Below are 13,709 nucleotides of genomic sequence, written 5' to 3'. Positions count from 1 at the left end.
CCTCTGGGAAATATTCAAATTGTCTCTCCAGTAAAGGAGACAAACTCTAGCACAGCGCCACCTATTGGAAGTAGCGATCCTAAAAGTCACAAGTGGATTTTCAACAATCCATTGCAATATGACTCAGGATATATAAGCCAGATCAGAATCCCAATTTGCAGACACGGTGTTTCGGGGTGCTTGCCCCTCGTCAGTGCAAAGTATGGGGGTGTCTGATCTGGCTCATGAGAAAGCTATGTGGGGACCACGGGGGAACACTATTCTCCTTAAGGAGACTTTGCAAGCCAGTCTGGCTGCCAGGTAAGGGGACTTATAGCTGCAATGCCCCTCTGGGAAATATTCAAATTGTCTCTCCAGTAAAGGAGACAAACTCTAGCACAGCGCCACCTATTGGAAGTAGCGATCCTAAAAGTCACAAGTGGATTTTCAACAATCCATTGCAATATGACTCAGGATATATAAGCCAGATCAGAATCCCAATTTGCAGACACGGTGTTTCGGGGTGCTTGCCCCTCGTCAGTGCAAAGTATGGGGGTGTCTGATCTGGCTCATGAGAAAGCTATGTGGGGACCACGGGGGAACACTATTCTCCTTAAGGAGACTTTGCAAGCCAGTCTGGCTGCCAGGTAAGGGGACTTATAGCTGCAATGCCCCTCTGGGAAATATTCAAATTGTCTCTCCAGTAAAGGAGACAAACTCTAGCACAGCGCCACCTATTGGAAGTAGCGATCCTAAAAGTCACAAGTGGATTTTCAACAATCCATTGCAATATGACTCAGGATATATAAGCCAGATCAGAATCCCAATTTGCAGACACGGTGTTTCGGGGTGCTTGCCCCTCGTCAGTGCAAAGTATGGGGGTGTCTGATCTGGCTCATGAGAAAGCTATGTGGGGACCACGGGGGAACACTATTCTCCTTAAGGAGACTTTGCAAGCCAGTCTGGCTGCCAGGTAAGGGGACTTATAGCTGCAATGCCCCTCTGGGAAATATTCAAATTGTCTCTCCAGTAAAGGAGACAAACTCTAGCACAGCGCCACCTATTGGAAGTAGCGATCCTAAAAGTCACAAGTGGATTTTCAACAATCCATTGCAATATGACTCAGGATATATAAGCCAGATCAGAATCCCAATTTGCAGACACGGTGTTTCGGGGTGCTTGCCCCTCGTCAGTGCAAAGTATGGGGGTGTCTGATCTGGCTCATGAGAAAGCTATGTGGGGACCACGGGGGAACACTATTCTCCTTAAGGAGACTTTGCAAGCCAGTCTGGCTGCCAGGTAAGGGGACTTATAGCTGCAATGCCCCTCTGGGAAATATTCAAATTGTCTCTCCAGTAAAGGAGACAAACTCTAGCACAGCGCCACCTATTGGAAGTAGCGATCCTAAAAGTCACAAGTGGATTTTCAACAATCCATTGCAATATGACTCAGGATATATAAGCCAGATCAGAATCCCAATTTGCAGACACGGTGTTTCGGGGTGCTTGCCCCTCGTCAGTGCAAAGTATGGGGGTGTCTGATCTGGCTCATGAGAAAGCTATGTGGGGACCACGGGGGAACACTATTCTCCTTAAGGAGACTTTGCAAGCCAGTCTGGCTGCCAGGTAAGGGGACTTATAGCTGCAATGCCCCTCTGGGAAATATTCAAATTGTCTCTCCAGTAAAGGAGACAAACTCTAGCACAGCGCCACCTATTGGAAGTAGCGATCCTAAAAGTCACAAGTGGATTTTCAACAATCCATTGCAATATGACTCAGGATATATAAGCCAGATCAGAATCCCAATTTGCAGACACGGTGTTTCGGGGTGCTTGCCCCTCGTCAGTGCAAAGTATGGGGGTGTCTGATCTGGCTCATGAGAAAGCTATGTGGGGACCACGGGGGAACACTATTCTCCTTAAGGAGACTTTGCAAGCCAGTCTGGCTGCCAGGTAAGGGGACTTATAGCTGCAATGCCCCTCTGGGAAATATTCAAATTGTCTCTCCAGTAAAGGAGACAAACTCTAGCACAGCGCCACCTATTGGAAGTAGCGATCCTAAAAGTCACAAGTGGATTTTCAACAATCCATTGCAATATGACTCAGGATATATAAGCCAGATCAGAATCCCAATTTGCAGACACGGTGTTTCGGGGTGCTTGCCCCTCGTCAGTGCAAAGTATGGGGGTGTCTGATCTGGCTCATGAGAAAGCTATGTGGGGACCACGGGGGAACACTATTCTCCTTAAGGAGACTTTGCAAGCCAGTCTGGCTGCCAGGTAAGGGGACTTATAGCTGCAATGCCCCTCTGGGAAATATTCAAATTGTCTCTCCAGTAAAGGAGACAAACTCTAGCACAGCGCCACCTATTGGAAGTAGCGATCCTAAAAGTCACAAGTGGATTTTCAACAATCCATTGCAATATGACTCAGGATATATAAGCCAGATCAGAATCCCAATTTGCAGACACGGTGTTTCGGGGTGCTTGCCCCTCGTCAGTGCAAAGTATGGGGGTGTCTGATCTGGCTCATGAGAAAGCTATGTGGGGACCACGGGGGAACACTATTCTCCTTAAGGAGACTTTGCAAGCCAGTCTGGCTGCCAGGTAAGGGGACTTATAGCTGCAATGCCCCTCTGGGAAATATTCAAATTGTCTCTCCAGTAAAGGAGACAAACTCTAGCACAGCGCCACCTATTGGAAGTAGCGATCCTAAAAGTCACAAGTGGATTTTCAACAATCCATTGCAATATGACTCAGGATATATAAGCCAGATCAGAATCCCAATTTGCAGACACGGTGTTTCGGGGTGCTTGCCCCTCGTCAGTGCAAAGTATGGGGGTGTCTGATCTGGCTCATGAGAAAGCTATGTGGGGACCACGGGGGAACACTATTCTCCTTAAGGAGACTTTGCAAGCCAGTCTGGCTGCCAGGTAAGGGGACTTATAGCTGCAATGCCCCTCTGGGAAATATTCAAATTGTCTCTCCAGTAAAGGAGACAAACTCTAGCACAGCGCCACCTATTGGAAGTAGCGATCCTAAAAGTCACAAGTGGATTTTCAACAATCCATTGCAATATGACTCAGGATATATAAGCCAGATCAGAATCCCAATTTGCAGACACGGTGTTTCGGGGTGCTTGCCCCTCGTCAGTGCAAAGTATGGGGGTGTCTGATCTGGCTCATGAGAAAGCTATGTGGGGACCACGGGGGAACACTATTCTCCTTAAGGAGACTTTGCAAGCCAGTCTGGCTGCCAGGTAAGGGGACTTATAGCTGCAATGCCCCTCTGGGAAATATTCAAATTGTCTCTCCAGTAAAGGAGACAAACTCTAGCACAGCGCCACCTATTGGAAGTAGCGATCCTAAAAGTCACAAGTGGATTTTCAACAATCCATTGCAATATGACTCAGGATATATAAGCCAGATCAGAATCCCAATTTGCAGACACGGTGTTTCGGGGTGCTTGCCCCTCGTCAGTGCAAAGTATGGGGGTGTCTGATCTGGCTCATGAGAAAGCTATGTGGGGACCACGGGGGAACACTATTCTCCTTAAGGAGACTTTGCAAGCCAGTCTGGCTGCCAGGTAAGGGGACTTATAGCTGCAATGCCCCTCTGGGAAATATTCAAATTGTCTCTCCAGTAAAGGAGACAAACTCTAGCACAGCGCCACCTATTGGAAGTAGCGATCCTAAAAGTCACAAGTGGATTTTCAACAATCCATTGCAATATGACTCAGGATATATAAGCCAGATCAGAATCCCAATTTGCAGACACGGTGTTTCGGGGTGCTTGCCCCTCGTCAGTGCAAAGTATGGGGGTGTCTGATCTGGCTCATGAGAAAGCTATGTGGGGACCACGGGGGAACACTATTCTCCTTAAGGAGACTTTGCAAGCCAGTCTGGCTGCCAGGTAAGGGGACTTATAGCTGCAATGCCCCTCTGGGAAATATTCAAATTGTCTCTCCAGTAAAGGAGACAAACTCTAGCACAGCGCCACCTATTGGAAGTAGCGATCCTAAAAGTCACAAGTGGATTTTCAACAATCCATTGCAATATGACTCAGGATATATAAGCCAGATCAGAATCCCAATTTGCAGACACGGTGTTTCGGGGTGCTTGCCCCTCGTCAGTGCAAAGTATGGGGGTGTCTGATCTGGCTCATGAGAAAGCTATGTGGGGACCACGGGGGAACACTATTCTCCTTAAGGAGACTTTGCAAGCCAGTCTGGCTGCCAGGTAAGGGGACTTATAGCTGCAATGCCCCTCTGGGAAATATTCAAATTGTCTCTCCAGTAAAGGAGACAAACTCTAGCACAGCGCCACCTATTGGAAGTAGCGATCCTAAAAGTCACAAGTGGATTTTCAACAATCCATTGCAATATGACTCAGGATATATAAGCCAGATCAGAATCCCAATTTGCAGACACGGTGTTTCGGGGTGCTTGCCCCTCGTCAGTGCAAAGTATGGGGGTGTCTGATCTGGCTCATGAGAAAGCTATGTGGGGACCACGGGGGAACACTATTCTCCTTAAGGAGACTTTGCAAGCCAGTCTGGCTGCCAGGTAAGGGGACTTATAGCTGCAATGCCCCTCTGGGAAATATTCAAATTGTCTCTCCAGTAAAGGAGACAAACTCTAGCACAGCGCCACCTATTGGAAGTAGCGATCCTAAAAGTCACAAGTGGATTTTCAACAATCCATTGCAATATGACTCAGGATATATAAGCCAGATCAGAATCCCAATTTGCAGACACGGTGTTTCGGGGTGCTTGCCCCTCGTCAGTGCAAAGTATGGGGGTGTCTGATCTGGCTCATGAGAAAGCTATGTGGGGACCACGGGGGAACACTATTCTCCTTAAGGAGACTTTGCAAGCCAGTCTGGCTGCCAGGTAAGGGGACTTATAGCTGCAATGCCCCTCTGGGAAATATTCAAATTGTCTCTCCAGTAAAGGAGACAAACTCTAGCACAGCGCCACTTCCAATAGGTGGCGCTGTGCTAGAGTTTGTCTCCTTTACTGGAGAGACAATTTGAATATTTCCCAGAGGGGCATTGCAGCTATAAGTCCCCTTACCTGGCAGCCAGACTGGCTTGCAAAGTCTCCTTAAGGAGAATAGTGTTCCCCCGTGGTCCCCACATAGCTTTCTCATGAGCCAGATCAGACACCCCCATACTTTGCACTGACGAGGGGCAAGCACCCCGAAACACCGTGTCTGCAAATTGGGATTCTGATCTGGCTTATATATCCTGAGTCATATTGCAATGGATTGTTGAAAATCCACTTGTGACTTTTAGGATCGCTACTTCCAATAGGTGGCGCTGTGCTAGAGTTTGTCTCCTTTACTGGAGAGACAATTTGAATATTTCCCAGAGGGGCATTGCAGCTATAAGTCCCCTTACCTGGCAGCCAGACTGGCTTGCAAAGTCTCCTTAAGGAGAATAGTGTTCCCCCGTGGTCCCCACATAGCTTTCTCATGAGCCAGATCAGACACCCCCATACTTTGCACTGACGAGGGGCAAGCACCCCGAAACACCGTGTCTGCAAATTGGGATTCTGATCTGGCTTATATATCCTGAGTCATATTGCAATGGATTGTTGAAAATCCACTTGTGACTTTTAGGATCGCTACTTCCAATAGGTGGCGCTGTGCTAGAGTTTGTCTCCTTTACTGGAGAGACAATTTGAATATTTCCCAGAGGGGCATTGCAGCTATAAGTCCCCTTACCTGGCAGCCAGACTGGCTTGCAAAGTCTCCTTAAGGAGAATAGTGTTCCCCCGTGGTCCCCACATAGCTTTCTCATGAGCCAGATCAGACACCCCCATACTTTGCACTGACGAGGGGCAAGCACCCCGAAACACCGTGTCTGCAAATTGGGATTCTGATCTGGCTTATATATCCTGAGTCATATTGCAATGGATTGTTGAAAATCCACTTGTGACTTTTAGGATCGCTACTTCCAATAGGTGGCGCTGTGCTAGAGTTTGTCTCCTTTACTGGAGAGACAATTTGAATATTTCCCAGAGGGGCATTGCAGCTATAAGTCCCCTTACCTGGCAGCCAGACTGGCTTGCAAAGTCTCCTTAAGGAGAATAGTGTTCCCCCGTGGTCCCCACATAGCTTTCTCATGAGCCAGATCAGACACCCCCATACTTTGCACTGACGAGGGGCAAGCACCCCGAAACACCGTGTCTGCAAATTGGGATTCTGATCTGGCTTATATATCCTGAGTCATATTGCAATGGATTGTTGAAAATCCACTTGTGACTTTTAGGATCGCTACTTCCAATAGGTGGCGCTGTGCTAGAGTTTGTCTCCTTTACTGGAGAGACAATTTGAATATTTCCCAGAGGGGCATTGCAGCTATAAGTCCCCTTACCTGGCAGCCAGACTGGCTTGCAAAGTCTCCTTAAGGAGAATAGTGTTCCCCCGTGGTCCCCACATAGCTTTCTCATGAGCCAGATCAGACACCCCCATACTTTGCACTGACGAGGGGCAAGCACCCCGAAACACCGTGTCTGCAAATTGGGATTCTGATCTGGCTTATATATCCTGAGTCATATTGCAATGGATTGTTGAAAATCCACTTGTGACTTTTAGGATCGCTACTTCCAATAGGTGGCGCTGTGCTAGAGTTTGTCTCCTTTACTGGAGAGACAATTTGAATATTTCCCAGAGGGGCATTGCAGCTATAAGTCCCCTTACCTGGCAGCCAGACTGGCTTGCAAAGTCTCCTTAAGGAGAATAGTGTTCCCCCGTGGTCCCCACATAGCTTTCTCATGAGCCAGATCAGACACCCCCATACTTTGCACTGACGAGGGGCAAGCACCCCGAAACACCGTGTCTGCAAATTGGGATTCTGATCTGGCTTATATATCCTGAGTCATATTGCAATGGATTGTTGAAAATCCACTTGTGACTTTTAGGATCGCTACTTCCAATAGGTGGCGCTGTGCTAGAGTTTGTCTCCTTTACTGGAGAGACAATTTGAATATTTCCCAGAGGGGCATTGCAGCTATAAGTCCCCTTACCTGGCAGCCAGACTGGCTTGCAAAGTCTCCTTAAGGAGAATAGTGTTCCCCCGTGGTCCCCACATAGCTTTCTCATGAGCCAGATCAGACACCCCCATACTTTGCACTGACGAGGGGCAAGCACCCCGAAACACCGTGTCTGCAAATTGGGATTCTGATCTGGCTTATATATCCTGAGTCATATTGCAATGGATTGTTGAAAATCCACTTGTGACTTTTAGGATCGCTACTTCCAATAGGTGGCGCTGTGCTAGAGTTTGTCTCCTTTACTGGAGAGACAATTTGAATATTTCCCAGAGGGGCATTGCAGCTATAAGTCCCCTTACCTGGCAGCCAGACTGGCTTGCAAAGTCTCCTTAAGGAGAATAGTGTTCCCCCGTGGTCCCCACATAGCTTTCTCATGAGCCAGATCAGACACCCCCATACTTTGCACTGACGAGGGGCAAGCACCCCGAAACACCGTGTCTGCAAATTGGGATTCTGATCTGGCTTATATATCCTGAGTCATATTGCAATGGATTGTTGAAAATCCACTTGTGACTTTTAGGATCGCTACTTCCAATAGGTGGCGCTGTGCTAGAGTTTGTCTCCTTTACTGGAGAGACAATTTGAATATTTCCCAGAGGGGCATTGCAGCTATAAGTCCCCTTACCTGGCAGCCAGACTGGCTTGCAAAGTCTCCTTAAGGAGAATAGTGTTCCCCCGTGGTCCCCACATAGCTTTCTCATGAGCCAGATCAGACACCCCCATACTTTGCACTGACGAGGGGCAAGCACCCCGAAACACCGTGTCTGCAAATTGGGATTCTGATCTGGCTTATATATCCTGAGTCATATTGCAATGGATTGTTGAAAATCCACTTGTGACTTTTAGGATCGCTACTTCCAATAGGTGGCGCTGTGCTAGAGTTTGTCTCCTTTACTGGAGAGACAATTACATTCACTATACCTTTCAACTCGGAATACTCTCCATTCCTCAACATCACTTGTTCAGTCCTCAATGCATCTTACTGCCAAGAATGCTGAATACCTGGGTCTCTTCATGCTAGTCCATGACTTTTGGCTCTGATAAGGCCTTGGATGGCTGTGTGACAATGCACGGTCCGTCCCATGCCTCAGCAGAACCAGGAATCCCAACCTAGCATGAAGTCTGAGAATTCAGCATTCTTCACGATGGGGAGCAGGTGGGTGATGGTAAGGAGTGGAGAGGATGGAGAGTTAAGCGGTAAGGTGAGTATAGGTTTTTTTACATTTTTTTAACCTTTTAAAGGCTTTTTATTGTTCCGCAAAATAGCATTTTGGCAAATGTACATTTTTGGAAAATTTAAGCCAAATTCAATTCCACTTGAATATATTTGCTCATGTTGTATTGCTAACTACTAAGCCATTATGTTGCCCAACTTCAGAACTTAAAAAACTAAAAGAAGACTGGTTAGTGTTCACCTTCAAGTCATACTCTGAATGGGTGAAATCATATTGAAATCATATTAGATTATAAATATGTTAGAAATGTTTTATACAACATTTTATGGAAATAAGTTGAAGTCAACACTGCAAATAAGTTAAAATAACTTATCAACAAACAGATGCTCTGATCACTCTACATTTGTCATCTATAGATCTTGTATGGCAAAATTTCTGGCAATTAATAATGGTGAAATATTTATATTTTATGTTCATTCAAATCTACGTACCTGTAATGATGGATGTGACTTATTTATATCTCCCCAGCTAAGAATCCACACTTGATCATGTGATTTGTCATAAACTAATTTTGCCGGATATGGGTCAACTTGTATTGTCTTTAAAAAGACAAAAATTATAATTACATGAAGGTAGATAAATGTATAATCACAGGAATATTTACACATGTGACTGGTGCACATCCTACAAAGCAGTTACTGAAAAGTTAAGAAATGCATCCAGATAATCAGTAATTAATAAAAGTCAACAGTTTAAAAAAACAAACACTAGATTGAGCAAAATAAATAGAAAGTTAATATAGTTATATTAAATATAACAGGATACTAGAAAATGAAATCTTCTTGTAACAATGCTGAAATAAGAAAATAATGACCCACATTTATTTAGTTTATGACCAATTTTGGCAGATAATGCACTAATTAAAAAAACCCAAAGCAATTAAAAAAAAACGTGTAAAATTGTGCTAAATTTGCATATTTTGACTACTCACTTTAAAGAGGGGTTTTCATTGATTTTTGCCTTTTACACTGTAAATTCCAGAACATAGCAACAGGAATCTACATAAAACCATTTTTCTTCCCACTCCTATGTGGAAATGCAGGGCATCAGCACCTTATGTATTAATTTTCTTATCTTTCAACTAGGCTTTTAGTTTGCTCATCTCTGTGACCCAGTACTTTCATCCCACCATGACAATGTCCAATCATAAAATAGCAGCATCCATAGGTAGGAACAAGATGTCAATAGTCCTGACCTAAATAAACCACCCATTAGGTCAGAAAGTGTGCCAGATTGTTAAGTGAAATTTTGTCTCACGTGACCATACTGACAACACATTCCCCCCTCTCGTATACACTGACTAGCAGAAAGGTATAAATGTTTTCAACTTTTGACTTTCAGGCTCCATATCTCACCATCCACTACAGCTTCAAATGTGTGACTACCTTCATTTTATAGACGCTCATCTTGATTGTCTCATACAGACACCCGAATGGGCAACCAATTGTGGGAGCTATGTACCCCAATGAAAACTGCAAAGACTGTGAGAGATTTTACAGTGAGTACCAAAACTTTTAATTTTTTGGTTGCTTCATTTGGGGTCACTGAAACCATGCAACATTCTAAAGCTGTCTATGGGGTCGGAATGAAAACCAAATATACTGTTACTACAGAAGTTTTCCACTTCTGCTCAAATTGCCGCCAGGGCAACTGTTGTCTGTAGTAGTATCTTCCTGTCAAGACTTGTGTCTGCAGAAACAAAGGGGCAGACACTGTAAAACGTAGAAAGGTATGCACCTATAACCAAGTAGATGCTCTACATAGTTGCAGAACTGTGACCTAGTGAAGACTGACCCAGGAAGTTCTTACATCCCAAGCAGAGTGTTTCCTACCCTAAATGGGGGATCATTGGCACCTGCCCTATAATGTTCACCAGTGGCTAAACTAATCAATGAGAAATGGTCACCCTAGCAGCATTCGGACCACTGCAGAGCATATCATGATGATCTAGAAGACATCCAAACAGAGATGTGAGAGACAGGCAGAGCTGCACTCTGGCTATATCAGATGATGTGAGAATCTCTAAGGGAGAAGATAGGCAAAGTACCTAATGGAAGGAAAGAAATCTTCTCATTAATGTTGAAGGGCAGAAACCTCCACTAAGGAGAAAGGAGGGAGCCGAATACCAGAACATATTGTCATGGAGAAGGAGAGAAAAATTACTAAATATTGGAACTAGAGAGATCTCTCTGATTGGTGCAAACAAAAAAGGTGCGGAGCGAAGGGCAGCAGGACCTCATAGAGGTCTCCCAGATACGAGAGAATAATGCGGTGGCTGCAAGTCTTCCCTGCCCCAATGGGAAGTCCTGACCTCTGGACTATAATATATATTCTGCTGGATTAAGATTATTATTATTATTATTATTTATTATTATAGCGCCATTTATTCCATGGCGCTTTACAAGTGAAAGAGGGTATACGTACAACAATCATTAACAGTACAAGACAGACTGGTATAGGAGGAGAGAGGACCCTGCCCGCGAGGGCTCACAGTCTACAGGGAATGGGTGATGGTACAATAGGTGAGGACAGAGCTGGTTGCGCAGTGGTCTACTGGGCTGAGGGCTATTGTAGGTTGTAGGCTTGTTGGAAGAGGTGGGTCTTGAGGTTCCTCTTGAAGCTTTCCACGGTAGTGGAGAGTCTGATGTGCTGAGGTAGAGCGTTCCAGAGTATGGGGGATGCACGGGAGAAATCTTGTACACGATTGTGGGAAGAGGAAATAAGAGAGGAGCAGAGAAGGAGATCTTGTGAGGATCTAAGGTTGCGTGCAGGTAGGTACTGGGAGACTAGGTCACAGATGTAGGGAGGAGACAGGTTGTGCATGGCTTTGTATGTCATGGTTAAGATAGCCAAGGCAGGAACTGGGTTCTTAGGAACCTACTCCAGTTAAACTAGACATGCAAAAAATAAAAAAGAATATTGACAATGTGCTAATTTAAATTGCAGAAAAGTGACCTTTAAAGCCAAAATTCCCTCATCCTTGTCAGACAAACCCAATCCGAAAGGCCAAGAGCCTTCCAAATTGCAGACCTGCAAGTCCTGATTGTAAACTAAATGATCCAAAAATCATCCGTTAAAGAAAAACTCTGGAAGTGGTCTGCCTGGATACTATGGATGGTGCATGGGGGCATGTGCCTGACCAATGAAAGTTCTGGACTCAAACTGCAAAAAACTAAACTAAACCAGCTTTCAAAAATATCCAATCCTAGCTGAGAAAGAAGAATACTTTCCTAATAAGGAAAGTCCAAGATTCTTCTGGAATATGGAAGAGCCCAGACGTCTGCCTTCACCCGTCATCTACTGAGGGAAACTCTAATGTAGGCAATAGACTTTTTGGGAGATCCTCAGAGGCAAAAGAACTCCAAACACCCTGGATGTTGATTGTCTTAACGACTTGCATTAACACCCAAATGAGATGGACCTGGCTAGAGCTCTGTAGGAGGTGACAAGAACTAGGATAAGATAGAAACAGGCACATCTAAAATGTATTTACCTACTCAGGAACATCAATCCTGGTGTATCCTGATTAAGAAGAATCCACGAGTGTGAGCCACCTGCATCTCTTACTGTCAAGCAAAAGAAGACATGCTGGGTAAATCATGATCCCTGGCCAATAGAATAAGAAGAAATGTTAGAAGTAAAGGTTGAAGTCATCAACCAAAAGGGAGCTCTAGTCATTCAGTGGAAAAGCTGGAGCAGAGCTTCCTGGACTGCTAAAAGGATGCCCTAAGCTGAGAGGTCTGAACTTAAGACAAAAGTACTAGCTGTAAGTTGATGAAGTGCACAGAATATCTAAAACGCCACCACATCAAAATGTTTTTGTCAACCAGGACGAGATCAGAGACCCAAAATACACCTTAGCAAGGGGATTGAATTATCTGGACAGACTCACCTAGGATAAGGCTAAAACACCACCTGGTCCAAGTGTGCAAACGACCTACCAAGTGGTCTGTACTAGATGGCAGCTCACCCTGAATAGTGGTCCAGGTGGCAACTATATTGCCTGTATGACCAGCCATACAAAGGCCTCCCTTGTGGTGATAGACAATATTTGTAGTCATAGTGCTTTTGTCAGGTGATTACCTTGCTTCTGGTGATAACCTGCTGTGAAAAAATAAATGGTCAGAAAATTGCTAAATTGCTAAATTGATGGTCTCAGTTAGCCTGAATTACTTTACTCCATAGAGGTACAGTATCTACTTTGGAAAGTGGCTAGGATGCTTCAGGACTTTAAACAGGCTTCCTTCAACTGGGGAAGTTATCAACTTATGGTCTGAGTCATCAATAGAGTAGATCTGAGTATTGAGTGATTTGATATTGGAATACAACCTGTGAGGGATGTCGCTTAATTGAACCAGCTAAGGTTTTTCCATGCCTTGTAGCTCACCTATACAATCTGACCTAAAAATTAAAGAAGACAATGGTTAAACGGTCAGACTCACTCTGAGTGCAATCAGGTTTGCTTGCTTGCTCATGTCCTACTGAGGGAGCTCTGCCTGATAATCCGACCTCTAAAGAAGAGAGCGTATAGAGTATCATGAGAAATCTGACATGACCAAAATGGAGCTAATGGCCCAACTCTTAGTGAACTGGTCCAACTATCATCTGGATTGGCACCCAACACTACCCATAAGGGAGACCACTGCATAACTGCCCTCCATACAGGAACATAGATAGGATACTGGTACTCACCTTAGCACTACACCTGCCAAGTACAAACTGTAGGTCTGACCAACTGTGAAAAGTAGTCAGAGCACCCTAAGGTACCACTTGCAGTGATAAAATTAACCGCTCAACCTACTTCCTTAATGAAGTCTCTGGTGTGGGTTCATAACCACTGAGGAAGGTATTTGGAGCACTTGTAGATTTCTAAATATGCAATGTGCTCTATAGAGAGAAAACCCAGTGGTTTTAACTTACCCAGAAAAGAAAGTGCTGTCTGGATCACTTGTTTGATGCACCACATTATCTGCTGTGAGAAATGGTCCATATAGTGTCCGAGTTGTATCTGCATGGAATATGCATGGCTTGAAAGGGTGATCTGAATAACCTCTGGGTTTGCACGGTCTTCTGTGAGATTCACCCAGCTGTACAGTCTCAGCTGGTAAGTCTCAGGCAGTCAGAATAACCTCTGGATTACAAGGTCCTCTACAGAATTCACATACTTAGGAGGTCTCAGCTAGGAGGTCTGTTCTTCCCATTATGGTAGACAGAGCAGCATCTTCGTTGTAGGGTTCTCTGCTAGTTTTGCCTAGCTGTATAACATCAGTTGCTAGTTTCGACTCACTCAGATAAGTGTTTAGGGTTCCAAGGACTGGTAAGAAACTGTTATATGCTTCACAGCCACAAGCTAGGACTATGAATCCCTAGCAAGCTTGGCCCCACTGAAGCAAGGCTACAGCCTAATTTGGAGTGAAGTGAGCAAGTGACAATATTGGTGCCAG

The 13,709-nt window shown here is 44.9% G+C and overlaps 1 protein-coding gene across 2 annotated transcripts in view; it reads right to left on the bottom strand.

The window, feature by feature from the left end:
- Positions 1-13,709, bottom strand: part of FSTL4 (follistatin like 4) — a 1,562,686-nt gene that overhangs the window by 35,337 nt on the left and 1,513,640 nt on the right. For both annotated transcript variants that reach the window (XM_075344490.1, XM_075344491.1), the window contains exon 14: positions 8,697-8,804. In XM_075344490.1, the coding sequence (XP_075200605.1) occupies positions 8,697-8,804 (108 nt within the window). The remainder of the gene's footprint in view (positions 1-8,696; positions 8,805-13,709) is intronic.

The sequence above is a fragment of the Anomaloglossus baeobatrachus genome, chromosome 4, assembly GCF_048569485.1.
Source record: "Anomaloglossus baeobatrachus isolate aAnoBae1 chromosome 4, aAnoBae1.hap1, whole genome shotgun sequence".
NCBI lineage: Eukaryota > Metazoa > Chordata > Amphibia > Anura > Aromobatidae > Anomaloglossus > Anomaloglossus baeobatrachus.
This window is presented reverse-complemented; position numbering and strand designations above follow the sequence as displayed.